Source organism: Microchirus variegatus (assembly GCF_963457635.1).
Source record: "Microchirus variegatus genome assembly, chromosome: 2".
NCBI lineage: Eukaryota > Metazoa > Chordata > Actinopteri > Pleuronectiformes > Soleidae > Microchirus > Microchirus variegatus.
In genome coordinates, this window is record NC_139803.1 from 9,289,009 (window position 1) to 9,316,862 (window position 27,854).

The following is a 27,854-nucleotide window of genomic DNA, read 5'->3' on the forward strand; positions in this document are numbered from 1 at the left end:
GATTATCTCCAGGTCACCACGTCTCCTGCTCCCGAGAGACACGGATTCCCGTCAGCGACTTCCGCCTTTCCATGGGTTTGCCGTCGTTCGACTCCACTTTCGTCTACTCACCTCCTGCTTCACAAACGGTGTGGATTCCAACGTCGGCGACTTCCTCCATTCTCCTGGGCTCCCTGTCGTCCGACACCATCACCGACTACTCACCTCCTGCTCCGCCAGTAACACCACCCTCTGTCAGCGGCTTCCGCCTTGCTTCTGGGCTTCCGTCGTTCATCGCGGTCCCCTAAAAAGTGGGAGGCACATATAGAAAGTGTTGTAATTCCTACACCGTTCACTTGATTTGGATGTAAATACCCTCAAATTAAAGCTGAAAGTGTGCAGTTAAAGCACATCTTGTTCGTTTCATTTCAAATCCATTGTAGTGGTGTATAGAGCCAAAATAAAGAGAACTGTGTCAATGTCCAAATATTTATGGGCCTAACTGTATATATATACCTGTGAATAAATATATATTCTTATAACTACTCCCTGCCTCGTTGCCTGTCTGCATTCGGTTCCTAATTAATACTTGTCAGTTCTTCCTAAAGAACGTAACAGGACCAAGTCAGGCCTGGAGAAACTCCATGTTAACTGTACACCTAACTCAAGGATTTGTTCCAAAAGTGGATTAGACTGGCAAATAGGTTCGTTTGAGAGGTCTCTGAAATACTCATCCTTGAGCAGTTTCTTTGCTAAGTTTGGGTGAGGGAGCTCAACCCTCAGTATGGCCAGAGGGCGGCAGAGCTGGTGGAGAACTTCATGTAGCCAAGGCAGAGTCACAAGAACTTCCAGCTTGTATTCCATCCAAGGCCTGTGGCATGAGGTAGGTCTGAAGGTTTTTGAAGTGGACCAAAGTCAGGCCTGGAGTAACTCCATGTTAACTGTACACCTAACTCAAGGATTTGTTCCAAAAGTGGATTAGACTGGCAAATGTGTCGGTTAGAGAGGTCTCTGAAATACTCATCCTTGAGCAGTTTCTTTGCTCACTGGAGCACCAGACATCCAAGTCATAGTGAGGGAGCACAACCCTCAGGATGGCCAGAGGGCTGCAGAGCTGGTGGAGCGTCACAAGGACTTCCAACTGGACTTATTTTTTTCGTGGCCCTCTCCTTATGTGATCGTCATTTCAAATTTCAAATTTGTGCAAAAATGAAGCAGTGGTAGAAAGTAATCTCCAGCAAATGCAGGTATTAAGAAACGTATAGTCTTGTTTGTTTTGGTCTGATATGTGTTGTTTGGATCATATCACAATTAGGGGGTAAATAATACATTGTGTATTTCATCATGTTTAGGCAGGGACTGGGTCAGGCAATCTATTGAATGATTAATATTTTTCCATCTTGTCTATATTTTATTGTGTCGAGAAACAAAAACATGTTTTCAAAGTGGACAATGATCTCTTTCTGAGTACCTGTAGACTCAAGGGATCAGGCCGTCACCGTACCTGTCATAAACAGAGGAGCTTGTCATATCTTCTTCTTTAATAAAACGCAGCAAGAGACAAACAAACTCACTTTGTGACAGAGCACATTGCTGTTCTCCACATCAGTCTTTGTGCATTGTCGATTTTAAACCTGACAATAATTTAACAATGGACTTATTCAACTCAGCTCTTGGCAAAAACATCACCTTTGTGCGTCCTGCGTATTTTATAATAACTGGATTAATTGGAATACCTAATGTCATGTATTACTATATCTTCCTCTTTTTTGTTTATATTATTTCAGTGGTGGGAAACACAGTTGTGATGACTGTAATTTACTTGGATCATAATCTGTGGACTGCAAAATATGTAGTAGTTTTTAACCTGGCCTTTGCAGACCTGTTTGGTAGCACTGCTTTGGTGCCGAAGGTCCTTGACCTCTTCCTGTTTAACAATAACCACATATCCTACAGCGACTGCTTGACATTCTTTTTCTTCTGCTATGTCACACTGGCAATGCAGGTTCTTAATCTGGTTGCACTCTCCTATGACAGACTGATTGCTATTACTTACCCACTGCATTATCAAATAAGAGTGACTCTCAGGTTCATGTTTTCTTTGATTGTTTCTTTTTGGCTATTTGCCATAACTGTGTTTCTCATGTTAGTCGGCCTCCTCACAAGACTGTCTTTCTGTAAGTCTTCTGTGGTTGTTAACAGCTATTTCTGTGACCATGGTCCGATATATCGACAGGCTTGTAATGACAAAACACCCAATTACGTTTTTGCCAATTTTCTAATAGTTATTCTTCTTTGGCTTCCGTTGGCTTTCATCTTGTGTACTTATGTGTGTATTGTCATTGCTTTGACTAGAGTGGCAACAGCTCAGGAAAGAGTGAAGGCCCTTAAAACCTGCACAGGTCATATTTCACTGGTGGCCATCTATTTCATTCCAATATTAATCACATATACCTTGGGAAGAAATATTCATCCAAATGATAGGATCATTAACCTTTCTCTGACCTCTGTATTTCCTCCCATGTTGAACCCAATTGTTTATGTTCTGCAGACACAAGAAATAAAAACATCACTGAGAAAGATTTTAAATATCAAAAAACAATCCACCATTGCGGTGAGGAAAGAACTGATTAGATGACCATTTCTGTCTGCATATAAACAGTAAAATAGTAAAATTAATGATGCGATGATAGATGCAAGATTTTAAAATAATTTCCTATTCTTCTTGTGGTCCACAGGAAAACAACAAAAAACAAATTTTTAAAAGTGGACAATGATCTCTCTCTGAATATCTGAAACAGCTGCAATCACTAATTGAGTTTCGTGATGTTTGCATGTGGACCCAGGGGATCAGGCCGTCACCGTACCTGTCATAAACAGAGGAGCTTGTCATGTCTTGTTCTTTAATAAAACGCAGCAAGAGAAAAAAACAAACTCACTTTGTAACAGAGCACATTGCTGTTCTCCACATCAGTCTTTGTGCGTTGGAGATTTTAAACCTGACAATAATTTAACAATGGACTTATTCAACTCAGCTCTTGGCAAAAACATCACCTTTGTGCATCCTGCATATTTTATAATAACTGGATTAATTGGAATACCTAATGTCATGTATTACTATATCTTCCTATTTTTTGTTTATATTATTTCAGTGGTGGGAAACACAGTTGTGATGACTGTAATTTACTTGGATCATAATCTGTGGACTCCAAAATATGTCATAGTTTTTAACCTGGCCTTTGTAGACCTGTTTGGTAGCACTGCTTTGGTGCCGAAGGTCCTTGACCTCTTCCTGTTTAACAATAACCACATATCCTACAACGACTGCTTGACATTCCTGTTCTTCTGCTATGTCACACTGTCAATGCAGGTTTTTAATCTGGTTGCACTCTCCTATGACAGACTGATCGCTATTACTTACCCACTGCACTATCAAGTGAAGGTGACTCTCAGGTTCATGTTTTCTTTGATTGCTTCCTTTTGGCTTTTTGTCATTGCTATGTGCCTCACGGCAGTCGGCCTCCTCACAAGACTGTCTTTCTGTAAGTCTTCATTGGTTGTTAACAGCTATTTCTGTGACCATGGTCAGATATTCAGACAGGCTTGTAATGACAAAACACCCAACTACATCTTTGCTAATTTTCTAATAGTTATTATCCTTTGGCTTCCATTGGCTTTCATATTGTGTACTTATGTGTGTATTGTCATTGCTTTGACTAGAGTGGCAACAGCTCAGGAAAGAGTGAAGGCCCTTAAAACCTGCACAGGTCATATTTCACTGGTGGCCATCTATTTCATTCCAATATTAATCACATTTACCTTGGGAGGAAATATTCATCCAAATGATAGGATCATTAACCTTTCTCTGACCTCTGTATTTCCTCCCATGTTGAACCCAATTGTTTATGTTCTGCAGACACAAGAAATAAAAACATCAGTGCGAAAGATTTTAAAGATCAAAAACAATCTGTGATTACTGTGAGGAAAGTACTGATTAGATGACAATTTCTGTCTGCATATAAAAAGTGAACAGCATATACAGTAAAATAGTAAAACTGTTGATGCAATAATAAATACAATATTTTAAAATAATTTCCTATTCTTCCTGTGATCCACAAGAAAACAAAAAAAACATGTTTTTCAATGGACAATGATCTCTCTCTGAATATCTGAAACAGCTGCAATCACTAATTGAGTTTTGTGATGTTTGCATGTGGACTCAGGGGATCAGGCCGTCACCGTACCTGTCATAAACAGAGGAGCTTGTCATGTCTTGTTCTTTAATAAAACGCAGCAAGAGAGAAACAAACTCACTTTGTAACAGAGCACATTGCTGTTCTCCACATCAGTCTTTGTGTGTTGGAGATTTTAACACTGACAATAATTTAACAATGGATTTATTCAACTCAGCTCTTGGCAAAAACATCACCTTTGTGCATCCTGCATATTTTATAATAACTGGATTAATTGGAATACCTAATGTCATGTATTACTATATCCTCCTCTTTGTTGTTTATATTATTTCAGTGGTGGGAAACACAGTTGTGATGACTGTAATTTACTTGGATCATAATCTGTGGACTGCAAAATATGTAGTAGTTTTTAACCTGGCCTTTGCAGACCTGTTTGGTAGCACTGCTTTGGTGCCGAAGGTCCTTGACCTCTTCCTGTTTAACAATAACCGCATATCCTACAACGACTGCTTGACATTCCTGTTCTTCTGCTATGTCACACTGTCAATGCAGGTTCTTAATCTGGTTGCACTCTCCTATGACAGACTGATTGCTATTACTTACCCACTGCATTATCAAGTGAAGGTGACTCTCAGGTTCATGATTTCTTTGATTGCTACTTTTTGGCTCTTTGTCATAACTGTGATTCTCACGGCAGTCGGCCTCCTCACGAGACTGTCTTTCTGTAAGTCTTCTGTGGTTGTTAACAGCTATTTCTGTGACCATGGTCCGATATATCGACAGGCTTGTAATGACAAAACACCCAATTACGTTTTTGCCAATTTTTTAATAGCTATTCTTCTTTGGCTTCCATTGACTTTCATCTTGTGTACTTATGTGTGTATTGTCATTGCTTTGACTAGTGGCAACAGCTCAGGAAAGAGTGAAGGCCCTTAAAACCTGCACAGGTCATATTTCACTGGTGGCCATCTATTTCATTCCAATATTAATCACATTTACCTTGGGAAGAAAAATTAACCCAAATACCAGGATCATTAACCTTTCTCTGACCTCTGTATTTCCTCCCATGTTGAACCCAATTGTTTATGTTCTGCAGACACAAGAAATAAAAACATCACTGAGAAAGATTTTAAAGATCAAAAAACAATCTGTGATTACTGTGAGGAAAGTAATGATTAGATGACAATTTCTGTCTGCATACAAACAGTAAACAGTATAAACAGTAACAGTAAAATAGTAAAACCAATGATGCAATAAATGCAAAATGTATAAATACTTTTTCAAATGTTTTGAAACAGATCAAATACATGATATGTACAACACAGTCATAGCACCAGTTTTTCTCTGTTAATGGTCTCTTCACACAGTCCACTTGGAATATATTTTATGATATTTATCATTTAAATTCAAGACAAGAAAGTAGATTTTTGTATTTGTAATGTCACTGAATTTTGAATGAATAAACATGATTGAATGTTTAACTTATCATTTATTCATGTTATTAAGGTTAGTGAACTTATTAATTCAAATATTATGTTTAAAGGGTCTATAAAACTACTGTTAATGATAACAGTTTTAAATAACATTAGTGATTCCCCTAAGTGACACTTTATGTTTAATGGCACCGTATTATTAGTTAAGGATATTTACATGTAAAGTGTAAAACACACATCCCATAACTGACTCCATAAATGCATGGGTACAGAATAAGTATTAAATAAAGTGTATTAACCATTATCACCCTATATTAATGTTCCCTGTGACCTGTAATGTAAAGCGTAAAACATGCATCCCTTAATTTGTATTGGTCGTAGAACATTTTCATTTGAACATCCATCACATCCATTTTCTACCACTTTATCCTCCACAGGAGGGCCGTGGCCATTTGTATATAATGTATACACACTATAAATAAAATCTCTTTTATAGTATTTTAGTATTATTGTCTGTCCTCGTTTTAATGTATGTAAGATTTTATGTATAAATAACCGTCCCTGAAATGAGCTTCCCCTGGTTCAAAGACCTGCGGGTGTGAATGTCTACAAGCATGGATGCTTTCCATCCTATGCAGTATGACGACACTAATTTGAACACCCATTGTGGCCACTAATTATATATTATATATACACAGGTTGATCTGATAAACATTCATTTTCAGAGTTACAGCTCGGAAGATTGTTTTTTTCATGAGGTACACAGCTTATTCTTCAAGGGCTCTACGGGAGCTGGAGTTAATCCCTGCTAACATTGGTGGTGTTGTGTACAGGCTAGACAGGTCACCAGGCTATTTGAAGTCATTGATTAACCAAACTCCATCCCAGCCATTGGGGGACCACACCCAGTGGTCTCCTAGTGCTGGTCCCAAGCCCAGATTAATGGGGAGTGTTGGATCAGGAAGGGCAGTCAGTATGAAACCTTTCAAATATGTGGATCATTGTAAACAGTACGGTCATAGTGGCCGAGGCCTGGGTTGATGATGACCACCATCGGTGCTGTTGGGTGTTGATGGAAATTGGGCTATTGCTGGCGGAAGGAGGACAGCGTGGCAAGAGGTAGTAGGACAGAAGGAAGGGTAAGAGCTTGGTAAAGAAGGAACTTTAAATGAAGGGACTATGATGAAGGCTGATCGTAGATGAGATATTGTGTGCAAGAGAACATGTGGAAGGAAAGCAAGGCCAGGAGCATCTAAGGTGGATTCAAACTGTTATAATCAACATGGTGTAGGGGTAACCTTGAAAGAAGTGTTTGTGAAGAGTGTTCTGGAGGTGACGAGAGTGTCAGACAGTCATGAGTTTGAAGCTAGAAATTGTAGGTATGACATTGAACGTATGCCTGTAAGAGTAAGCGTTCAGGAGTACGTTGGATGAAGTGGTAGAGAATGAGACTTCAGTGGGCATGTTGGTAAAGGGACCAGCAGGTACGTGTTGTGACAAATAATTGTCGTAAGGTGTCTGATGAAGAAATAAAGTTGGATCAAAGTTGATTGTTGAGGTGTGGTTTGTTCTTTGCAAATAGAGAGTCTCAATAGACAACAGCTCAGAGGCAAGTCAAAGATGGCTTGAAGGCACATGAGAAAATCTGTACAGTTTATAGTTGGTGTTCACACCCTAAGCGTTATCTGCACAGCTGGGGAAGATGACCTTGGGTCCCAGCATCCAGAGGTGATGAGGACATGCTGGGTACATAAGGGGTTAAGGAGAGAAAGGCGGAAGGACAGATTGTTGTGGATTTTGTGAAAAGCGTTAGCGGGATTTTTCCATACTAAGAACCATATTTACACTGTAAATGAAGTAAAATAGCCTTGTCTGATGATGAATGGTCACAGGGGTATACATGATGAGGAGAGAGGAGGGAGGGTTCATCCAAAGCTACCTCTGTCAAATCAAATAAAGTTCAACACAGTTCTGTCAGAGTTGGACACAGAGAAAGAACAAACACATCCATCGACTGGACGACAGAGTGCTGACACAGACGAGCACACTTCTCCACATCTATCGGTGAACTGCAGAACGGTTTTGCTTTGTTGTTTGTTTTACAATGGACTTATTCAACTCAGCTCTTGTGAAAAACATCACATTCAGGCATCCTGATTATTTCATAATCACTGGTTTCTCCGGCATCCCAAATGTAAAACATTACTTCATCTTTCTACTCTTTGTCTATGTTGTTTCAGTGGTGGGAAACACAGCCGTGATGGTTGTAATCTTCTTGGATCACAGTCTGAGAGGTCCAAAATATATTGCAGTTTTTAACCTGGCCTTTGTGGACCTGTTTGGTAATACTGCCCTGGTGCCAAAGGTCCTTGACATCTTTCTCTTCAACCATCCTAACATCCCCTACAATGACTGCCTGACGTTCCTTTTCTTCTGCTACACCTGCCTCACTATGCAGTCGTTCAACCTGGTGGCGCTCTCTTACGACAGACTCATCGCTATTATTTTCCCACTGCACTATCAAGTGAAAGTGACTCAGAATTTCATGCTGTATTTGATTGCTGCTTTCTGGGCTTTTGCTATAATTGCTGTTCTCATCGCTGTCGGCCTCATTACGAGACTTTCTATCTGTGCGCCTGCGTTTGTTAACAGCTATTTCTGTGACCAAAGCCAGATATACAGACTGTCTTGCAATGACCATTATCCCAATTATGTCCTCAGTTGTTTGTACCCGGTTCTTTTCTTCTGGATTCCACTTGCTTTTATCTTGTTAAGCTATCTGTATATTGGCTGCACTTTAGCGAAAGTGGCGACAGTTCATGAAGGACTCAAGGCCTTTAAGACCTGCATCGGTCACCTTACACTCGTAGCGATCTACTTCATCCCATCATTAGTCACATTTACACTGATGGAGAAAATACACCCTAATGCCAGGATTATTAACCTGTCTCTGACCTCTGTATTTCCTCCCATGTTGAACCCCATTGTTTACGTTCTGCAGACGCAAGAAATCAAAGTATCTTTGAAAAAGCTGCTAAACATCCGAGGAAAATCCAACAAAATAATCACAATGTGACCATTTTGTTGTCTCTTTAGTGTTCTTTTAGATATGATCTATTTCTGTCTGTGTGATAAAAGTCTACAAAGTAAACCTCGTCATGTTTTATTGATGAAAACCATGTGAAGTGTCTTGGCTGTAACTTGACATCACAACCTTATAATGAAGCTGAAGATTGTGTTTCTTAAATCATATGTAACTTGATGTTTTTAATTCATGAACAATCTACAATCTAAAACTGTGTGTTATTATGACCTGTAATAAACCAGTGCCAGTGAAGGAGCAAAGTTTGAGTTGAAAACTAAGATCTAAACTAAAACCTAAGATGTATATAGATAGATATATGTTCTATCAATCAAGTTCCTTGTCTCTGACATCAAAAGTATACGTTCACAGTGTTCCCGTTCTGTGGATATGGATTGAAATTGTTTGTTACGGGAGGAAAATTAATACAGAACAATTAATGCCCCTCCCATAACAAACCATTTCAACAGGGAACAGTGCACATCTCGATGATTACTTCTGAGACTGCACCAAATCACCAAAATATTAAACGACACAGTCACCACATAGACAAATGCCAGGACGATGAAGTAGACTCTGATGAAGAGCCAGCGTGATCATGTGGGGGAATCTTCTAAAATCCGATCAGTTATGTATTGTTATCCATATTTTACCATAGCTTTACCTGCCCTGACTCCATCCAGGGGCTCCGTAAAGGAGTAATCAGCAAACATTTGAAACCTCTATCTGAGTCTACAGGTAGATTTGCTGGAGTAGTGATAGAGTTTAAGTACAGCGATGCTTGAATGAGGCGGCACATGGAATTATGTTCAGGGAGAAGCCATCTCAGAGCGTGTCGGCCGTCTTCTTTCCAAAACAAACATATTTTTTCCATTGCAAGTGAAGTAAAATGGCCTTGTCTGATAACGATGATGATGATGAGTGGCTCACAAACAACTGTCACAAGGGAAAAGGTGTTGAACCTAATTGACAGAGGAGGGCTGGTTCATCCATAGCTGCCTCTGTCAAATCAGATAAAGCTAAACACAGATCTGTCAGAGACTCGTATCCATCCACTGGACGACACAGTACTGACACACAGAAGATTATACTTCTCTCAGTGAACTGCAGAAATTTTTCATTTTTTGTTCATAATGGACTTATTCAACTCAGCTCTTGGGAAAAACATCACATTCAGGCATCCTGATTATTTCATAATCACTGGTTTCTCCGGCATCCCAAATGTAATGCATTACTTCATCTTTCTACTCTTTGTCTATGTTGTTTCAGTGGTGGGAAACACAGCCGTGATGGTTGTAATCTTCTTGGATCACAGTCTGAGAGGTCCAAAATATATTGCAGTTTTTAACCTGGCCTTTGTGGACCTGTTTGGTAATACTGCCCTGGTGCCAAAGGTCCTTGACATCTTTCTCTTCAACCATCCTAACATCCCCTACAATGACTGCCTGACGTTCCTTTTCTTCTGCTACACCTGCCTCTGTATGCAGTCGTTCAACCTGGTGGCGCTCTCTTACGACAGACTCATTGCTATTATTTTCCCACTGCACTATCGAGTGAAAGTGACTCAGAATTTCATGCTGTATTTGATTGCTGCTTTCTGGGCTTTTGCTATAATTGCTGTTCTCATCGCTGTCGGCCTCATTACGAGACTTTCTATCTGTGCGCCTGCGTTTGTTAACAGCTATTTCTGTGACCATGGCCAGATATACAGACTGTCTTGCAATGACCATTATCCCAATTATGTCCTCAGTTGTTTGTACCCGGTTCTTTTCTTCTGGATTCCACTTGCTTTTATCTTGTTAAGCTATCTGTATATTGGCTGCACTTTAGCGAAAGTGGCGACAGTTCATGAAGGACTCAAGGCCTTTAAGACCTGCATCGGTCACCTTACACTGGTAGCGATCTATTTCATCCCGTTGTTAGTCACATTTACACTGATGGAGAAAATACATCCTAATGCCAGGATTATTAACCTGTCTCTGACCTCTGTATTTCCTCCCATGTTAAACCCAATTGTTTACGTTCTGCAGACGCAAGAAATCAAAGTATCTTTGAAAAAGCTGCTAAACATCCGAGGGAAATCCAACAAAATAATCACAATGTGACCATTTGTTCATGCGCTGTCACAGATAAATAAACGCGTGGTCATGAAATCACACCGTCCTATGATGAATAGCACTGTGAAGATAGTTTCTATCAGATCCATCTCTGTCTGTGTGATAAAAGCGGTGTCTGAAAGTGAACTGTGTGTACTGTTTTATAGATGATAAATATTTGAAGTTTACACATTTTATGTCTTTACTTTCTACATCATACAAGAGATTGAGAGCAAACACTATGTACAGTTATTTAGCAGGTATAATGTTTCCATATGTGTTAGCGCGCTTACATGTTGCTTACTACGTGTGACTGGAAGTTTTTTTAATCTTTAATATTTAATGAAAAGTCAGGGTTTCAAGCATCAGTGTGGATACTAGTGTGGCGTCAAGTTCATTTTCCATGCCATTAAACCAGAAGCTGAATAAATGATAAACTGTCTACTCTCTTTAACTCTGCATCTATCAATTTAAATTATTTGTTTTCGGTGGTAATTATGGTAATTATGGTTGAATTATGGTAAATTCAATGACTTGGAATTTAATTCCTATGAAGGACAATATGCATACCTTTGTTTTAAGGCCAACCAAAAATGATAAAGGATAAATATTCTACTATAAACATTTTAATCTTAAGTGAGACAGAGATTTGTGACTTCTGTGCCAGTTTTGCTCCTTTTTTAAAGTCTTAACTGGGACATAATATATGTGAGAGCTGTTTTCATACAAGAAAGATAATCACTCACTATCACCAGAGTCATCATCAGCCACAGCATTTAAACTGATATTTGTGGCTGCAAATTCATCAATTATATAATTTGATGACGAAACATACAAGAAACGACCAAAAAAACTCAAGACATCGGCCGGGTTTCATCATGTTACATAGTTCTAAATAATTCATATGATGCTGCCAGAACTGATGAGGTCAAAGAGCATTCTCTGCCCCTTTCTTTAGTGTTGATGGTTGATCGTTGCATCACCGATACCTTTTCTTGCGGCACAAGTGAGAATACAATAATACTGTTCAGTCTCTTCGTGTTTTTAAACATCTATGATGAGAGGATCAACTGAAAAGGCACTGATTACATATAATGATGATAACAGTTAATAGTTAATACATTAATAATCAATCCAATAAAACATTGTGTTCAAGTTTGTACTGTTAGTCATCCTTGCAATAACATTATCGTAGTATAATTAGCCTACTTGTTAAAAATAAGGAAATGAAGCTATTTAAATTGACTACTGCAATGTCTTACATGCGGTATTACACAGCAGCTGCAGTTCATGGTGTCATTTGTACTTTGTCCAAAGCTCCACTAGAGGGCAGACACTCATCATATTATTATGTTCTTGCCTGTGTCTGTTACTGTACATGCACTGTATCATGTGCCTGCATCAAATAGGATTAGGAGAGTGCAGTGACATTAAATATAATTTATCCAATCTGATTGTACAACGTTATCTACTGTATTTTATTTTTAAAAAAACATCATGTAAATGTACTTCACTATAAACCATAGCCATATGAGTTCCATATCGATTTCAAAAGTTCATAATTACTTGATTTAAGGCAAAACAAACGGTCAGTTTGATGTTGGTACTGCTCAGAGGAAGAATCAAGTTTACTTTTAAACAGAACCTAACATGAGGCCATGCTGCAAACTCGCTTGAAATGACTTTTATTTTTTTAAGACAAAAATGACTATTTTCACACATTTCATTTTCAAGTTCAGGTACATTAACATTTAAAAACACACCTTCAAAACACTCTAAACACTCCAAACCTAGACAGAAATAAAGCACACAGCACCCACACCCACAGAAGCTTCAAGAATGAAAAACTGTACATTTTTGGGGATTTTCTGTTTCAATTTTTTAGATGTTTATCATTTTATTCAACTTATTTGGAAATGACTAAAACAGAGGGAGATCTAGGGCCATTCTTGTGCCTAAGTCAGCTAGGATCGGCTCCAGTAACCTGCGACCCTTATGTGGAGGATACAGTGGTTGACAATGGATGGAGGGGTTTGTCTGGGTTTATATATATACATATATATATATACATATATATATATATATATATATGTATATATATATAATTGTACTTGAACAATACTTCAAGGCGTGCTCTTGTGTTGGTTTGTGCCAAATATTTTCTTTACTCGTGCCAGGGCTCTGTTTTTGATCTCTTTGGTTTTCAAAGAATACACAATAGGGTTGATGCAGGGTGGAAGGCAAGAGGCCAGAGACAGACTCAGCACACGCTGGTCTGGGTTAATTAGTTGCAGATAGAACCCGATGGTAAAAATGGTAATGATGGGAATGTAAAACACAGCCACAAGGATCAGATGCTCGACGCACGTGGCCAAAGCCTTCACGCGACTGTCCAGCGACTTCATCCTGAACACGGTCGCCAGGATGCTGACGTAAGACAGCAGAATGAAGGTGAACGGTCCTACGAGGAGCAAGAAAGTAAGCAAAGAGGCCACGTACCACTGCGTTGTGTAGTCATTACAGGCCAGTCTGAACACGGGTGCATAATCGCAGAAGTAGCTGAAGACTCTGACTGAATTACAAAAAGACAGTCGAGTCATTATACCTGAAGCAAACGCAATAATCCCTATGGAAAAACACCAAGACAGGATGACAATACAAAACATGTTTCTCAGCGTGTTGATCGAGTTCTGACGCAGAGGGAAACATATCGCAATCAATCGGTCGTACGCAAGTATGGCGAGAGCGTACGACTCCAACGTCGCAAAAGCGTAGTAGAAAAACATTTGCACCAAACACAGGTTGAACGGGATGAAATTGTCTTTGACGAGGAACACCTTGATCATGCTGGGGATGGTGCACGTGTTCAGGATCACGTCGATGACCGCGAGGTTGACCACGGCCAAGAACTTGGGAGTGTGCAAACAGTGATTAAAGACAATGATGCAGATCACCAGCGTGTTAAAGAGCACCGTGACGACATAGACAAAAGCCAGGAAGATGAAGTAGACCCTGACGAACGGAAGCTTCTGAAACCCGATGATGTAAAAACCTGGAGGATGAACGATGATAGAGTCGTTCACAAAGGTCCTGAGAGAAGACATCGTTGAGCTCCAGGGAATCTGCTCCTCAGTCTGACTTGGAGAAAAAAAATCACCTTATACACACATTATATAGAGGAGAGTATCACATTTAAGCCAGAGGATTACACTGAATCAGGTCTCACCTGATTACCAGGTTACCATGAAAGCTTAATGATGTTGACTCCAGCAGCCGCAGCTGCACAATGATGCCGATATGTGCGTGATTCTTGGGCAGATATACATGCCCCCCGTCAATCTCCAGAGAGCCCTTCCCCTCATTCTGATACTGAGGACGTTAAAGTGTATCAAGAGTGTAACAAATGGAGAACCTCCTCTTCCACCCTGAACCCTGAAACTATGCTATTCTTGGTTTGGTTTGCATGGTAAGTCTATTATTTCTGCAAGTAAATCTGTTGGATTAGGACAGTATATTCCAAATAATGCTTAAAGCTCATAAACAAACCCCTCAATCAACATCCAGAAAAGATATGAAAAAAGAGATAGGAAGTATAACTTAAAAGGAACTTTCTTTAAAAAACCAATATACAGAGCTAAACTGATGGAACGTCGCATTATTGTGAAAGGAATCAAGAAACCAAAGAATTTGAATAATTATTTCATAGATTCATAGTCAATAGTTATTTTGGGGGATAAAGGGGTAAAAAAGTAAGTAAGATTATTCTTCTTTCTGCTCATTTTCACTCACTTAAATAGTTTTTTTTTTTTTGTGAATGACATGAAATGAAATAAACTTTTCACAAAATGCAAACCTGGGCTATTTGAGGAGACAGAAACAATATGATGGTGATTTTTTATTTTGAAAGGGATTATCCACTTCAAACACAGATTACTGTTCCCTCGAAGAGTTGGGTACTGACAATGAAATAGGTCATGTTGTTCAACCTCAGGGTCATACTTTGAGTTCCTTGTGTCTGTCTCTCTCTACATGTGTGTGTGCAGGTGTGTGTGTGTGTGTGTGTGCGTGTGTGTGTGTGTGTGTGTGAGTGATTGGCTGCAGGTGTGCACATTTGACTGATTGCTCCTCTGGGAGCTGATTGGTCCTGCACACAGGAACTTCCTCTTTAAGAGGCCAGATCATGGGTGCGCCACGGTGGACTTCATTTGAAACCAAAGTCCAGCAGTCATGTTGTTACCCGTGTGTTGTTAGTGCAGTATTGTGTGTGAATTGACATTTAATTTGTGTTTAGAAGTTGCACACTACAGCTTTAAATACCTTATAACTCTCTGTTTGATAAATATTTCTTTGAAGCCCTGACACTTGACTCCAGCTCTTTCTCTTAACAACTGGGACACCCTATGCTTACATGTGAACATGCTAACATGCTGAAGGGTGGTGGCATGGGTGAAATGTCCATCTGTGATTATCTCACACAAACTGACCGATCCCTTTGTGTTGAGACACTCCACAGCCCACATCATCTCCTCTGCTTGGAACTCAAAAAGAGGGAAAACCTAAAGTTTAAAAAACTCACAAGACATTTCACCAACTTGTGATACACATAGTAAACAAACGGTGCAAGAGACCGTGGCATAATTATTCCCCACAGGTGCATTTATCATCACATATAATCTCAGGTGAGCCAAAACAAAACGAGTCAAATGAACCAAACATGTATCGCCTTCACCAGAGAGAGTTGTGGTTAATGACCTTGTCTGAAACAAACAAAGCTTTCACTGTTTAAACATCAAACTAATCAATCCCAGTTGCACCAATTATGAATAAAAACAATTAAAAACTTGACTGTGGAGCAGTCCTTTCTTTTCCTTCTTGCTTGAAGGCCTTAAGATAACACAATTCCCCTTAAACATTTAATGTAAACTTTATTTACTAAATGTTTATCATTGACATAATTAGACCTACTTTGAATTTGGGAATATAACTTGAAAAGCAAAGTTTAATTTGTGACTTTTGAGTAAAGTCTAATGAAACACTGGAACTTTATTGTTCTCTTCTTTGCATCCTTTGACTGTAAAGTTATAGGTGCTCAATGTCAAGTAGGAGTGAGTCCAGACACTTTGACATGACATTAATCACGACTGAAGACATTTATGTCACCGGGGAACGCACTGTACAGTATATTGCAGGTCATTTTCACGCTTTATTGATGCTAAAAATCGAGTTAGTGGATCTGCAGTGCAGTATAGCACCGTCATATTCTCCCACATTAAAGTGAACCTCCTATGATATATTTTATTTGCTTTAGTTGGTCTCAAAATGAGAATGGCCACAATGTTTAAGTCATGAACATAAAGTCACACATTGATATAGTGAGAGGTGCTGGGTTTTAAAAGAAAAAGAATGATTATATGGATCCTGGAAGGTTTATTGTGCCTGTTCTTCCTGAGACATGGGAAATCAACAGCAACAAATAGATCTACATCTAATAATGATTAAAACACAGCTGTTCATACATTCAACAAATGGTGTGAGGGATATGTGTGAAGTTTGCTTTCTTATTTTAATAACTAGTTTGACAGCTAGACAATTTTAAATTCAGCATATTATTGAAAATGACTAAAATATTGTAAAAGAATCATTTACTAAGGTGAAGAAAAAGTGCAGTTTCACATGAAATATACACTGTGTTTAGCCTTTTGTTGTAATTCCAGAGTCATACTGTCTGTCAGAGTGATCATTCAGTATTCATTCACACTAGATAAAGTTTACTCGAAGCTTTTGGGAGCCTATTTCAGACACATTTGCTATACTTATTATTATATTTTTTGTTTTTAACCTCCATCTTTAATTGACTTGGATTTAAAGTGTAATTTCGTGCATTAGAGACTTTTATTGTTGTACCCATGAATGCAGAGACAGGGCAGTTTAGTAAAATCGCTTGAATAAACAAGGCACTTATGACCTTATTGCCTTTGTTGCATGAGACCAAACTGATAAACAAAGTGATTACTTTTGAAGGGATGCTGCTTTATTTACAGTTATAGGACATTGGCTTCATTCATAACAACTGTATCTGTAAGAATATATGGGAAAATAAAAGACACATAAACTGAACATGTTCTGACACATGGATATGTTCTTGCATAAAGGAGGTACTTAAATGATATATACGTATAAACAATTGTGGAGTTTAAAGCACAGCATAAGATGCAAGCAAATGATGACACACAGTTCGTTCTTCCAACAGACACAAAGTTCCTTAATTATTGCTGTGATTTTTTCTTTGTAACCCTCCAAGAGCTGCCCTTTCGTTGCGTGTCCACTCTGTTCTTTCTGAACAGTGCCAGGGCTCTGCTCTTGATCTCCTGTGTTTTCAAGGAATACACAATGGGGTTAATGCAGGGGGGGAGGCAAGAGGCCAGAGACAAGCTCAGCACACGCTGGTCGGGGTTAATGGCGCCCAGATAAAACCCTATCATGAAAATGACAGTGAGCGGAATGTAAAACACGGCGACGAGGATGACATGTTCGATACAAGTGGTCAAAGCCTTCATCCGACTGGCCAGGGACTTCATCCTAAACACGGTCACCAGAATGGTGAAGTAAGACAGAAGAATGAAAGAAAACGGTCCACCCAGGAGCAGAACACTGAGAACAGATGTGGCAGTCCACTGCATTGTGAAATCATTGCAGGCGAGTCTAAACACGGGTGCATAATCACAGAAGTAGCTGAACACTTCTACCGATTTACAAAACGACAGTTGAGTCATGATGCCGATCGTAAATGCTGTTATTCCTGAAGAAAAACACCAAGACAGGATGACGATACAAAACATGTTTCTCAGCGTGTTGATCGAGTTCTGACGCAGAGGGAAACATATCGCAATCGATCGGTCGTACGCAAGTATGGCGAGAGCGTACGACTCCAACGTCGCAAAAGCGTAGTAGAAAAACATTTGCACCAAACACAGGTTGAACGGGATGAAATTGTCTTTGAGGAGGAACACCTTGATCATGCTGGGGATGGTGCACGTGCTCAGGATCACGTCGATGACCGCGAGGTTGACCACGGCCAAGAACTTGGGAGTGTGCAAACAGTGATTGAAGACAATGATGCAGATCACCAGCGCGTTAAAGAGCACCGTGACGACATAGACAAAAGCCAGGAAGATGAAGTAGACCCTGATGAACGGGTGCCTCTGAAACCCGATGATGTAGAAGCCGGGAGGATGAACGATGACGGAGTCGTTCACAAAGGTCCTGAGAGAAGACATCGTTGAGCTCCCGGGGTTGAAGTTATGGCCTCTGCGTGAAAAGGGAGTTCATATCAGATTAGTCCTCTGCAACAGCTTTAAATCACACATATGACATGCATTCTCAGTAAGATCAACATCTGACTGTTTCATACCTGGTGCTCTGTTGAGGATTGTTCCACAGTTGCCCTGTTTGACGCTCAGTCCAAGTGCAGTGGGATTATATACCCTTCTCAACTGATCTCCAGGGGTGAAAAGTGAGACTCACTCTCATCTTTAGAATAAAGTTATTGTCCTGTGACAAATTCCCCTGATCAACATCTACACGTTCTTTCTTTTCTTAAGTAATGGATGTGAAAATAGATATTTATTATAGATATAAAAGAGTCCTTTTGTCGTCCCGCAGTGGGGAAATTTACAGCGTTACAGCAGCAAGACAGTAAAGATAAGGATAATAAATAATAACCATGCATTATCAAGAAAAGTACTATATATAAAGAGTTAAATAGAATGTAGTGTATATAAAAGACACTTTCCAGAATATATACAGTATGGACTAGATATTCACATTCTAGACAGAGATTGAGCATGGGATATTATATGTTTATATTGCACTTTTGTAAAAAGACAGTGAATTGCACATGGGATGAGGAGCCTGGTTATGTGAGGTCTCCAGAGAGCAGTTTCTGTTGCTCAGAAGCTGAGGATTTATAATGGATATTACTTTTTTTCCTCCTCATTGTTATTCTTCCAAGGAAGTCTAACTATTGCACATAGGTCCAATCCCATGCTGAACTTTCTCTGCTGCAAACATTCATTTTTAAAACTTTGAATATTCATAGCAAATAAGTAGTTTGCATCACTAAATCCTCAGTCTATCAGTGTGTTTTAATTAAAACTATACAACTAATTATCTTCACAGGTTTGCTCAATTGAGTTTTGCTCAGGTGAACACAATAACAGATACTTATGTTTCATTGTTTTATTTCAGAGGGATACAGGAGAAGAAGCCTTAAGTCAAATCTCATACATTCATCCATCTTCTACCACTTTTATCCTCCACATGAGTCCATCACAGAGCCACATAAAGAGACAAACAACCATCCATGCTCACACCTATGGTCAATTTAATTCCCAATCTGCATGTTTTTGAACAGTGGGAGGAAGCTGTAGAACGCGGAAAATGTAGAAATATACAATTTCATTAAAATACATCCAGTTATATGCTTTACACACAGTCATCTATCCTTTCATTTTCTACCACTTCACATTTGCGGTGGAAGCTGAAGCCAATCCCATATGACATAGGGCAAAGGGCGCAGTACAGGGTGATTTGTTTTATGCCAAGACAGAAGTATGACTTATACCACACAAAGACACACCCATGAAGAATTTCAGAAGTGACTTTAACTGCTCAGAAAGACTGGTTGTTCAGCAGTGTGAGGGGATAAATGCTCTCACTCTGAAATTGAACAAAAGATGCAAATAAAACAGTAAAATACAACACATGGTGGTCATAAAATAGGAAAAGGCTAGAAGTTAAAGTTAAGTTAGCTAAAAATAAACTAAAAATGCAAATAAAACCCAACACAGAGTGTAATAAAAAAGGAGTTATAGTTGAAGGCTAGACTAAAAACATATCAAAGGGTAGTGTGTTCCAAGGTTTAGGGGTGTAAGTAACAAAGGTGGCATCCCCAGCAGTGCGATTGCAGTGTTATTGCTTGACTGAGGACAAGTCGTTTGTCAAGGGTTTGGGTTTTTCCGGACAAATGCCAGGGCTCTGTCTTTGATCTCCTTTGTTTTCAAAGAATATACAATGGGATTAATGCAGGGGGGGAGACAAGAGGCCAGAGACAGACTCAGCACACGCTGGTCTGGATCCATGCTTTTTATAAACAGTCCTACTAAGTAAACGCTGAATAAAGGGATATAGAACACAGCGACAAGAATCAAGTGTTCAATGCAAGTGGTGAGAGCTTTCATACGACTGCCGACTGATTTCATCCTGAACACGGTCACAAGGATGCTGAGATAGGATAAAGAAATAAATGTAAGGGGGCCGATTATGTTTATCAGAGAAAATGAAACCACGGTCCACTGTAAGGAGTAATCATTACATGCCAGTCTGAACACAGGTGCATAGTCACAGAAATAACTAAACACTCTGACAGAATTGCAAAATGACAGTCGAGTCATGATTGCCGTGCTGTAGGCGAGCAATCCCAGACAATAACCCCAAAACACACTGATGATACCAAACATGATCGGCCGTGTGTTCAACACACTCTGACGCAGAGGGAAACATATCGCAATCAGCCGGTCATAGGCGAGTATGGCAAGAGCATAAGATTCCATGGTTAGTGCAAAATAGTGGAAAAACATCTGTGTGAGACACAGGTTGAATGAAACAAAGTTGTCCTTCAGGAGGAAAGTCTTGATCATGCCAGGAATCGTGCTCGTGTTCAAGATCACGTCGATTACTGCAAGGTTGACGACGGCCATAAATTTCGGAGAGTGCAACCTCTGGTCAAGAGCAATTATGGACATCAATGAAATATTGAACAATACGGTAACAACGTAGACGCATCCCAGAAAGATTATGTAGACACTGAAGTGGGGTAACTTCAGAAAGGCGATGATATAGAAACCTGGAGGATGAATGATGACAGAGTCGTTTAAATCTGCCTTGTGTGAAGACATAGTTGATCTCCACAGGCTCAGCTTCTCAACCACAGCATGGAAAAACTCTCTATTCTGAACAAGAATGAAAACAAAACATCACATTACCTTCTGTATTAATCTTTCAATGATATAAACAAACTCATATAATCATGTAGTTTAACTGTAAGCACATCTTTCTCATCAGAACATACTATATTATGATGACCAAGTCCAATGCAGAGTTAATTTTACTTGTCACACCTGGTTAGTTGAAGATCATGACACTCTGTGTGACGCCAACACCAGCAGCAGTTTCCACTGACTGTCTTACCTGTGCACGAGGAGAATATACCTTCTTCTCTTATCTCCAGAGATAAAATTAAAACTTCTTATTAAGGGTGACAAATGTGGACGATAGTAATGAAGCTGTGAAATGAAAAATCCATTGGGAGTAAAATTGTCCTCAAACTTATTATGAAGATACAATACACTGATTATTATTGTTGTGAAACAAAAGAGTGACATTTAAAGGTTATAGGTCCAAGATTATGTCTGTGGACGTTAATATAGTAGTCAACAACTACTGTGTGTAGGTAGAGTATATAGTCCAGTATTGTGATGTCTCACACTGAATTTCTCAATGTGTCTTCACTGTGGGGGAGTGAGAGGTGAATAAAAGTGAAACAAACTTCAGTTTCCTGTTGGAAAAAGGCCGTCTTACATTGAGCTAAAGCAGCAAAAATATTCTTAAGACTGAGCTGGTGAAGATTTTTTTTGTTAAGTGGTTAAACTCCTGTTTTTCCTGATGTCCCCCCCCCCCCCCCCCCCCTTTAACTTCACAACAAAAAAAATGTCAGGTGGCACAACCAAATATTTAGAAAAATATATATACATTCCTAATATTTATTTTAAAATTTATTATTTGGCAACTATACCTTAAGGTGCCTACATTAGATAAACATTATTATTTTTATCATTGTGGGTTTTTTTTATAATTTAAGATTTTTGCTCTTTGTAGGTCAGGTTTTAAACATCCCTAACATCCAATTTTACATTTAAAGACAGGAAAATAATCACACAAATACACAAATTAATGTATTCAGTATAATAACTACACACATTACATTTATAAACCATTTGGTTACTTTGACGTATCATTTATTGGTGAAAATTGGTTGCACCACTTCACGAATATTGGTTGCACCACCTGACCACATTAGTTGAAAAAAATGCATTTTCATTTCAAATAGTAACATGTGTTTTAGACATCAGTTAAACCTAACCCTAACCCATCAAAAACAATTCACGTAACATTACATCTTTAAGATGAGGATCGAATACAGTCGCAATGAAGTGCAGGGGATCTGGGTAGATGTTAATAAAACGTGGTGACAGACTCTTAAAGAGCAGAGCACACTTTTCATTGTTTTCACTCCATGTTCTCAGTCTTTGTGTAGAAGACACGTTAGTGCTGCAATTCAGGGAATAACAGATGCATCAGATGAGCTGATGTCTTTAGTTAACTGCTCAAAGAGAGAGAATGTTCTCTGGTGTGACGTCAATGTCGCAGTGAGTTCATAATCTGCTCCGTATGCAGCCAAGTTTCGCTTTAGCGCAAAGAGACGTTCCAGCATTTAATAGGTGCTGTTCCACAGTGTACTTGCTGTGTTTCGGCCGACAAATTATAAGTGCATCCCTAAATATAACATCTTTATTGACAAGAACAATGTAACCGTAGTAATGACGTATTTGATGGTGTGACTTGAGTTTCAATCAGCACATGGACAAGGAAGCACTCGCCGATTACATGGGGGCGCAGCGGCCTTGATCCCTGGTTTAGAAAAATCTGTGGTTTATACATTTTTTTTATTGAAAATAAATAAACAACAACAACTCTTAGCCTGGTGGGGGTAAGTAAACCCATGATGGCCCACAGGCTTATGATGCACTGGGGGAAACCCTGTAATAATAATAACTGTTGTAGAACTTCCCAGCAGGTGAAACTATATGTGCTAGTTGTTATGACTAAGTCCATGGAGCATGCGTAGTTCGTAATCAAAGCACAGTTGTCAGCTGGATCATTGTTAATACTTACCCTGTGTCATGCTAATTTTGATAGTGATAGTTGTTGCGGAGATTTGATTATTTAGTGAGTCAACCAAAGATGGAGTTTCCTGGAGTCAGAGATGAGTAAAGTTGAAAAGCTTTAATGGAAGCAACTCAGATCTGAGGAGAACTGAGACAATGCCGAACATAAAAGAAAGTATGTTAACAGTTGGGCATCCTCTGTCAGTCTGCCTGTGAGTCCCAGAGTTAGGATACTTAAAGGTGCTTTCTCTGCTGATACATGGAGCTGACCTTGGCGAGGACTGCGCAGTAGCGTCATCAGTCGTCTGCCCCATTCCGGTCAGGCTCAGCGAAAATATGAAGAGACGAATTCTGTAGACGACAGTGCTATACCGAGGTCGCTTTGATTACAACAGCTGCGGCAGGTGCCGTCCTGAATTGTTTAGGCTTGTGCTTAGGAATTGGAGCTGATAACTTTAGAGAAGGCCGAATAATGTTTTTTCCCTTACAATAGTGGCATCTAAAATGTACAAATTATCATGCAAAATGATTTAAAGTGTGTAATATCTTTCCATTCAAAACTAATAAACATTCTAGAAGTGTCATGGATAACCTTAGAGCTTTGAATAGCATTATATAGTGACATTCCTTGCAGTTGTGCCACCTGATTAATGGTTGTGCCACCTCACAATTGCAACTAAACTCAAATTAAAAGCTTCTGTTTGGATGCAAGCATTATTTTCTACCCTTGTCATGAAGTTCACACAAACACTTTTTGAAAAAACAAAGTTTTATGATAAAATATTTTTTTTCTAGTTTTACAATAGTTGGACCATGAAAAATGACATGACATGGAAAGTGTACCAACCTACATATAGTTGAAAGTAGTTATTTTTATCAGTATTTGACAGAGATCTATAAACCTTTTAGCTTAGTCTGGGGTTCCTCTGGCTGATGCAACATTTAGTTTACAGCTATTGTCTCTTGTCTTCAAAATGAAGTCCAATGTTTATGATTGCACCACCCTGATATTTAGGAAATGTAAATTGCTGGACAAAAGTTTTGCAGTTATTTAAGCAGCTTTAAAACTATTGATATTAGGGAAAAAACATTATTCAAAAGACTTCAAACATAAAATAATGCCCGAGTAATTTATTTTGAGTTTTTCACTATTAAAATAAAATTTCTAATAGTTTTCTTAGTCTGCTCACTTCCACTGCTCGGACAGCTGCATCACCTAATATCTTAGGGGTTTGATAAGCCAAAACATAAAATAATATAATTATTTGAATTTACTGAAAAATGTATGAAAATTAATAGGTTTTATAGAATAAAGTGATAGGTGTCATGAAAAGATTAAATTGTTTTTTTTATAATGGACTTGGACACAAAAATATGCACGTCATGTCATTGACCCATTTATTGTTACAGTGGTCAAGAAGTCACATTTCATAACAGCCAGCTCTCTACTTTCATCACTAAGGGTCAGTGTGTTCCAAAGATCAGGGGCGTAAGTAACAAAGGCAGCATCCCCAGTTTTCTTTTGACTGTTGTGGAGAACCTCCTGTAAACCAGCAGTGGACGATCACAGTGTTATTGATTGACAGAGTCTGTTCATGAAGACCAAACAGAGGCAGAATAATAATAACATTGGAAACAACAACAAAAAATCACAGAAGGACAAGTCGTTTGTCAAGGGTTTGGGTTTTTCCGGACAAATGCCAGGGATCTGTCTTTGATCTCCTTTGTTTTCAAGGAATATACAATGGGATTAATACAGGGGGGGAGACAAGAGGCCAAAGACAGACTCAGCACACGCTGGTCTGGATCCATGCTTTTTATAAACAGTCCTACTAAGTAAACGCTGAATAAAGGGATATAGAACACAGCAACAAGAATCAAGTGTTCAATGCAAGTGGTGAGAGCTTTCATACGACTGCCGACAGATTTCATCCTGAACACGGTCACAAGGATGCTGAGATAGGATAAAGAAATAAATGTAAGGGGGCCGATTATGTTTATCAGAGAAAATGAAACCACGGTCCACTGTAAGGAGTAATCATTACATGCCAGTCTGAACACAGGTGCATAGTCACAGAAATAACTAAACACTCTGACAGAATTGCAAAAAGACAGTCGAGTCATGATTGCCGTGCTGTAGGCGAGCAATCCCAGACAATAACTCCAAAACACACTGATGATACCAAACATGATCGGCCGTGTGTTCAACACACTCTGACGCAGAGGGAAACATATCGCAATCAGCCGGTCATAGGCGAGTATGGCAAGAGCATAAGATTCCATCGCTAGTGCAAAATAGTGGAAAAACATCTGTGTGAGACACAGGTTGAATGGAACAAAGTTGTCCTTCAGGAGGAAAGTCTTGATCATGCCAGGAATCGTGCTCGTGTTCAAGATCACGTCGATTACTGCAAGGTTGACGACGGCCATAAATTTCGGAGAGTGCAACCTCTGGTCAAGAGCAATTATGGACATCAATGAAATATTGAACAATACGGTAACAACGTAGACGCATCCCAGAAAGATTATGTAGACGCTGAAGTGGGGTAACTTCAGAAATGCGATGATATAGAAACCTGGAGGATGAATGATGACAGAGTCGTTTAAATCTGCCTTGTGTGAAGACATAGTTGATCTCCACAGGCTCAGCTTCTCAACCACAGCATGGAAAAACTCTCTAATCTGAACAAGGATGAAAACAATACATCAAATTACCTTCTGTATTAATCTTTCAATCACATAAACCTCATAAACAAGCTCATATAATCATGTAGTTTAACTGTAAGCACATCTTTCTCATCAGAACATACTATATTATGATGATCAAGTCCAATGCAGAGTTCATTTTACTTGTTCACACCTGGTTAGTTGAAGATCATGACACTCTGTGTGACGCCAACACCAGCAGCAGTTTCCACTGACTGTCTTACCTGTGCACGAGGAGAATATACCTTCTTCTCTTATCTCCAGAGATAAAATTAAAACTTCTTATTAAGGGTGACAAATGTAGACGATAGTAATAAAGCTGTGAATTGAAAGATCCATTGGGAGTAAAATTGTCCTCAAACTTATTATGAAGATACAATACACTGATTATTATTGTTGTGAAACAAAAGAGTGACATTTAAGGGTCATAGGTCCAAGATTATGTCTGTGGACGTTAATATCGTAGTCAACAACGATAGTCAACCGTTTGATTCCTTGGTTTGAGTGGGTTTTATATAAAAGAAAAAATAATTTGTGCTTCTTAAATCTGAATATATTGTGGTTTCTTTGCTACTCTGGCAGTAAAGTGAATGAAAGGAATAATAACCCACATTTTAGGTTTGGGGAAACGCCAACAATCAACATTTGACGCCGTTTTCTGCATTTTATGGACAAAACAGTGGATTAATCAAGCAAATGAACCAAACCTAATAAACAAAAGATGGGCTGCATAACAAACCTCATCTTCACTGTAATAACTGTCCTCTAGTGTCAGTTCTAACATGATCTTACATGAACACAGCTGATGTGAGGGACAAGACACTGAATCTCATCTCAGTACATGTGTGGATTAATTGCAAATCCAAGTCAGACATATATGAATATAAATAAACACTGAATGACAAATTCAGGATTTCTAATCAGTTGTTTTATTGATATATTTATTGTTACAGTGGTCAAGAAGTCACATTTCATAACAGCCAGCTCTCTACTTTCATCACTAAGGGTCAGTGTGTTCCAAAGATCAGGGGCGTAAGTAACAAAGGCAGCATCCCCAGTTTTCTTTTGACTGTTGTGGAGAACCTCCAGAAAACCAGCAGTGGACGATCACAGTGTTATTGCTTGACAGAGTCTGTTCATGAAGACCAAACAGAGGCAGAATAATAATAACATTGGAAACAACAAAAACAATCACAGAAGGACAAGTCATTGTCAAGGGTTTGGGTTTTTCCGGACAAATGCCAGGGCCCTGTCTTTGATCTCCTTTGTTTTCAAGGAATATACAATGGGATTAATGCAGGGGGGGAGACAAGAGGCCAGAGACAGACTCAGCACACGCTGGTCTGGATCCATGCTTTTTATAAACAGTCCTACTAAGTAAACGCCAAATAAAGGGATATAGAACACAGCGACAAGAATCAAGTGTTCAATGCAAGTGGTGAGAGCTTTCATACGACTGCCGACTGATTTCATCCTGAACACGGTCACAAGGATGCTGAGATAGGATAAAGAAATAAAAGTAAGGGGGGCAATTAGGTGTAACATAGAAAGTGAAGCCACAGCCCACTGTAAGGAGTAATCATTACATGCCAGTCTGAACACAGGTGCATAGTCACAGAAATAACTAAACACTCTGACAGAATTGCAAAAAGACAGTCGAGTCATGATTGCCGTGCTGTAGGCGAGCAATCCCAGACAATAACCCCAAAACACACTGATGATACCAAACATGATCGGCCGTGTGTTCAACACACTCTGACGCAGAGGGAAACATATCGCAATCAGCCGGTCATAGGCGAGTATGGCAAGAGCATAAGATTCCATCGCTAGTGCAAAATAGTGGAAAAACATCTGTGTGAGACACAGGTTGAATGGAACAAAGTTGTCCTTCAGGAGGAAAGTCTTGATCATGCCAGGAATCGTGCTCGTGTTCAAGATCACGTCGATTACTGCAAGGTTGGAGACGGCCATAAATTTTGGAGAGTGCAACCTCTGGTCAAGAGCGATTATGGACATCAATGAAATATTGACCACTACTGTAACAACATAGACGCATCCCAGAAAGATTATGTAGACGCTGAAGTGGGGTAACTTCAGAAATCCGATGACATAGAAACCTGGAGGATGAATGATGACAGAGTCGTTTAAATCTGCCTTGTGTGAGGACATAGTTGATCTCCACAGGCTCATGATCTCCACAGGCTCAGCTTCTCAACCACAGCATGGATAAACCCTCTAATCTGAACAAGGATGAGAACAATACATCACATTACATTCTGTATTCATCTTTCAATATAAACAAGCTCATATAATCATGTAGGTCCAATGCAGAGTACATTTTACTTTGAGCACACCTGGTT

At 39.2% G+C, this 27,854-nt stretch overlaps 8 protein-coding genes and 1 pseudogene across 9 annotated transcripts; 4 read left to right on the forward strand and 5 right to left on the reverse strand.

The window, feature by feature from the left end:
- Window positions 1-1,630: 1,630 nt before the first annotated feature.
- LOC310944686 (olfactory receptor 1f45-like) lies at window positions 1,631-8,681 on the forward strand (the record flags this gene model as incomplete). Its single annotated transcript, XM_083910493.1, has 2 exons — window positions 1,631-1,683; window positions 7,754-8,681. The coding sequence occupies 2 exons, from the start codon at window positions 1,631-1,633 to the stop codon at window positions 8,679-8,681; spliced, it is 981 nt and encodes a 326-aa protein (XP_083766619.1).
- LOC310924270 (olfactory receptor 8G17-like) lies at window positions 2,996-3,952 on the forward strand (the record flags this gene model as incomplete). The annotated part of the gene is made up of 1 exon (XM_083885948.1): window positions 2,996-3,952. One exon carries the CDS (start codon window positions 2,996-2,998, stop codon window positions 3,950-3,952), a length of 957 nt encoding a protein of 318 aa, XP_083742074.1.
- LOC310944530 (olfactory receptor 6C4-like) lies at window positions 4,371-5,355 on the forward strand (annotated as a pseudogene). Its single transcript has one exon. The product of its transcript is annotated as an olfactory receptor 6C4-like (transcript).
- A 1,136-nt stretch (window positions 8,682-9,817) lies between the features above and the next one.
- LOC310944687 (olfactory receptor 1f45-like) lies at window positions 9,818-10,792 on the forward strand (the record flags this gene model as incomplete). Its single annotated transcript, XM_083910494.1, has 1 exon — window positions 9,818-10,792. Exon 1 carries the CDS (start codon window positions 9,821-9,823, stop codon window positions 10,790-10,792), a length of 972 nt encoding a protein of 323 aa, XP_083766620.1. The 5' UTR covers window positions 9,818-9,820.
- Window positions 10,793-12,906: 2,114 nt separating this feature from the next.
- On the reverse strand, window positions 12,907-13,887 carry LOC310944688 (olfactory receptor 7A42-like; the record flags this gene model as incomplete). Its single annotated transcript, XM_083910495.1, has 1 exon — window positions 12,907-13,887. The coding sequence occupies one exon, from the start codon at window positions 13,885-13,887 to the stop codon at window positions 12,907-12,909; it is 981 nt and encodes a 326-aa protein (XP_083766621.1).
- Window positions 13,888-14,005: 118 nt separating this feature from the next.
- Window positions 14,006-18,060, reverse strand: LOC310944689 (olfactory receptor 2AT4-like; the record flags this gene model as incomplete). The annotated part of the gene is made up of 3 exons (XM_083910496.1): window positions 14,006-14,152; window positions 15,268-15,339; window positions 17,077-18,060. 3 exons carry the CDS (start codon window positions 18,058-18,060, stop codon window positions 14,006-14,008), a joined length of 1,203 nt encoding a protein of 400 aa, XP_083766622.1.
- A 1,722-nt stretch (window positions 18,061-19,782) lies between these two features.
- LOC310944690 (olfactory receptor 51E2-like) lies at window positions 19,783-20,541 on the reverse strand (the record flags this gene model as incomplete). The annotated part of the gene is made up of 1 exon (XM_083910497.1): window positions 19,783-20,541. The coding sequence occupies one exon, from the start codon at window positions 20,539-20,541 to the stop codon at window positions 19,783-19,785; it is 759 nt and encodes a 252-aa protein (XP_083766623.1).
- Window positions 20,542-24,459: 3,918 nt separating this feature from the next.
- On the reverse strand, window positions 24,460-25,218 carry LOC310944691 (olfactory receptor 52B2-like; the record flags this gene model as incomplete). The annotated part of the gene is made up of 1 exon (XM_083910498.1): window positions 24,460-25,218. One exon carries the CDS (start codon window positions 25,216-25,218, stop codon window positions 24,460-24,462), a length of 759 nt encoding a protein of 252 aa, XP_083766624.1.
- Window positions 25,219-26,706: 1,488 nt separating this feature from the next.
- On the reverse strand, window positions 26,707-27,465 carry LOC310944692 (olfactory receptor 51E2-like; the record flags this gene model as incomplete). Its single annotated transcript, XM_083910499.1, has 1 exon — window positions 26,707-27,465. The coding sequence occupies one exon, from the start codon at window positions 27,463-27,465 to the stop codon at window positions 26,707-26,709; it is 759 nt and encodes a 252-aa protein (XP_083766625.1).
- Window positions 27,466-27,854: the final 389 nt, after the last annotated feature.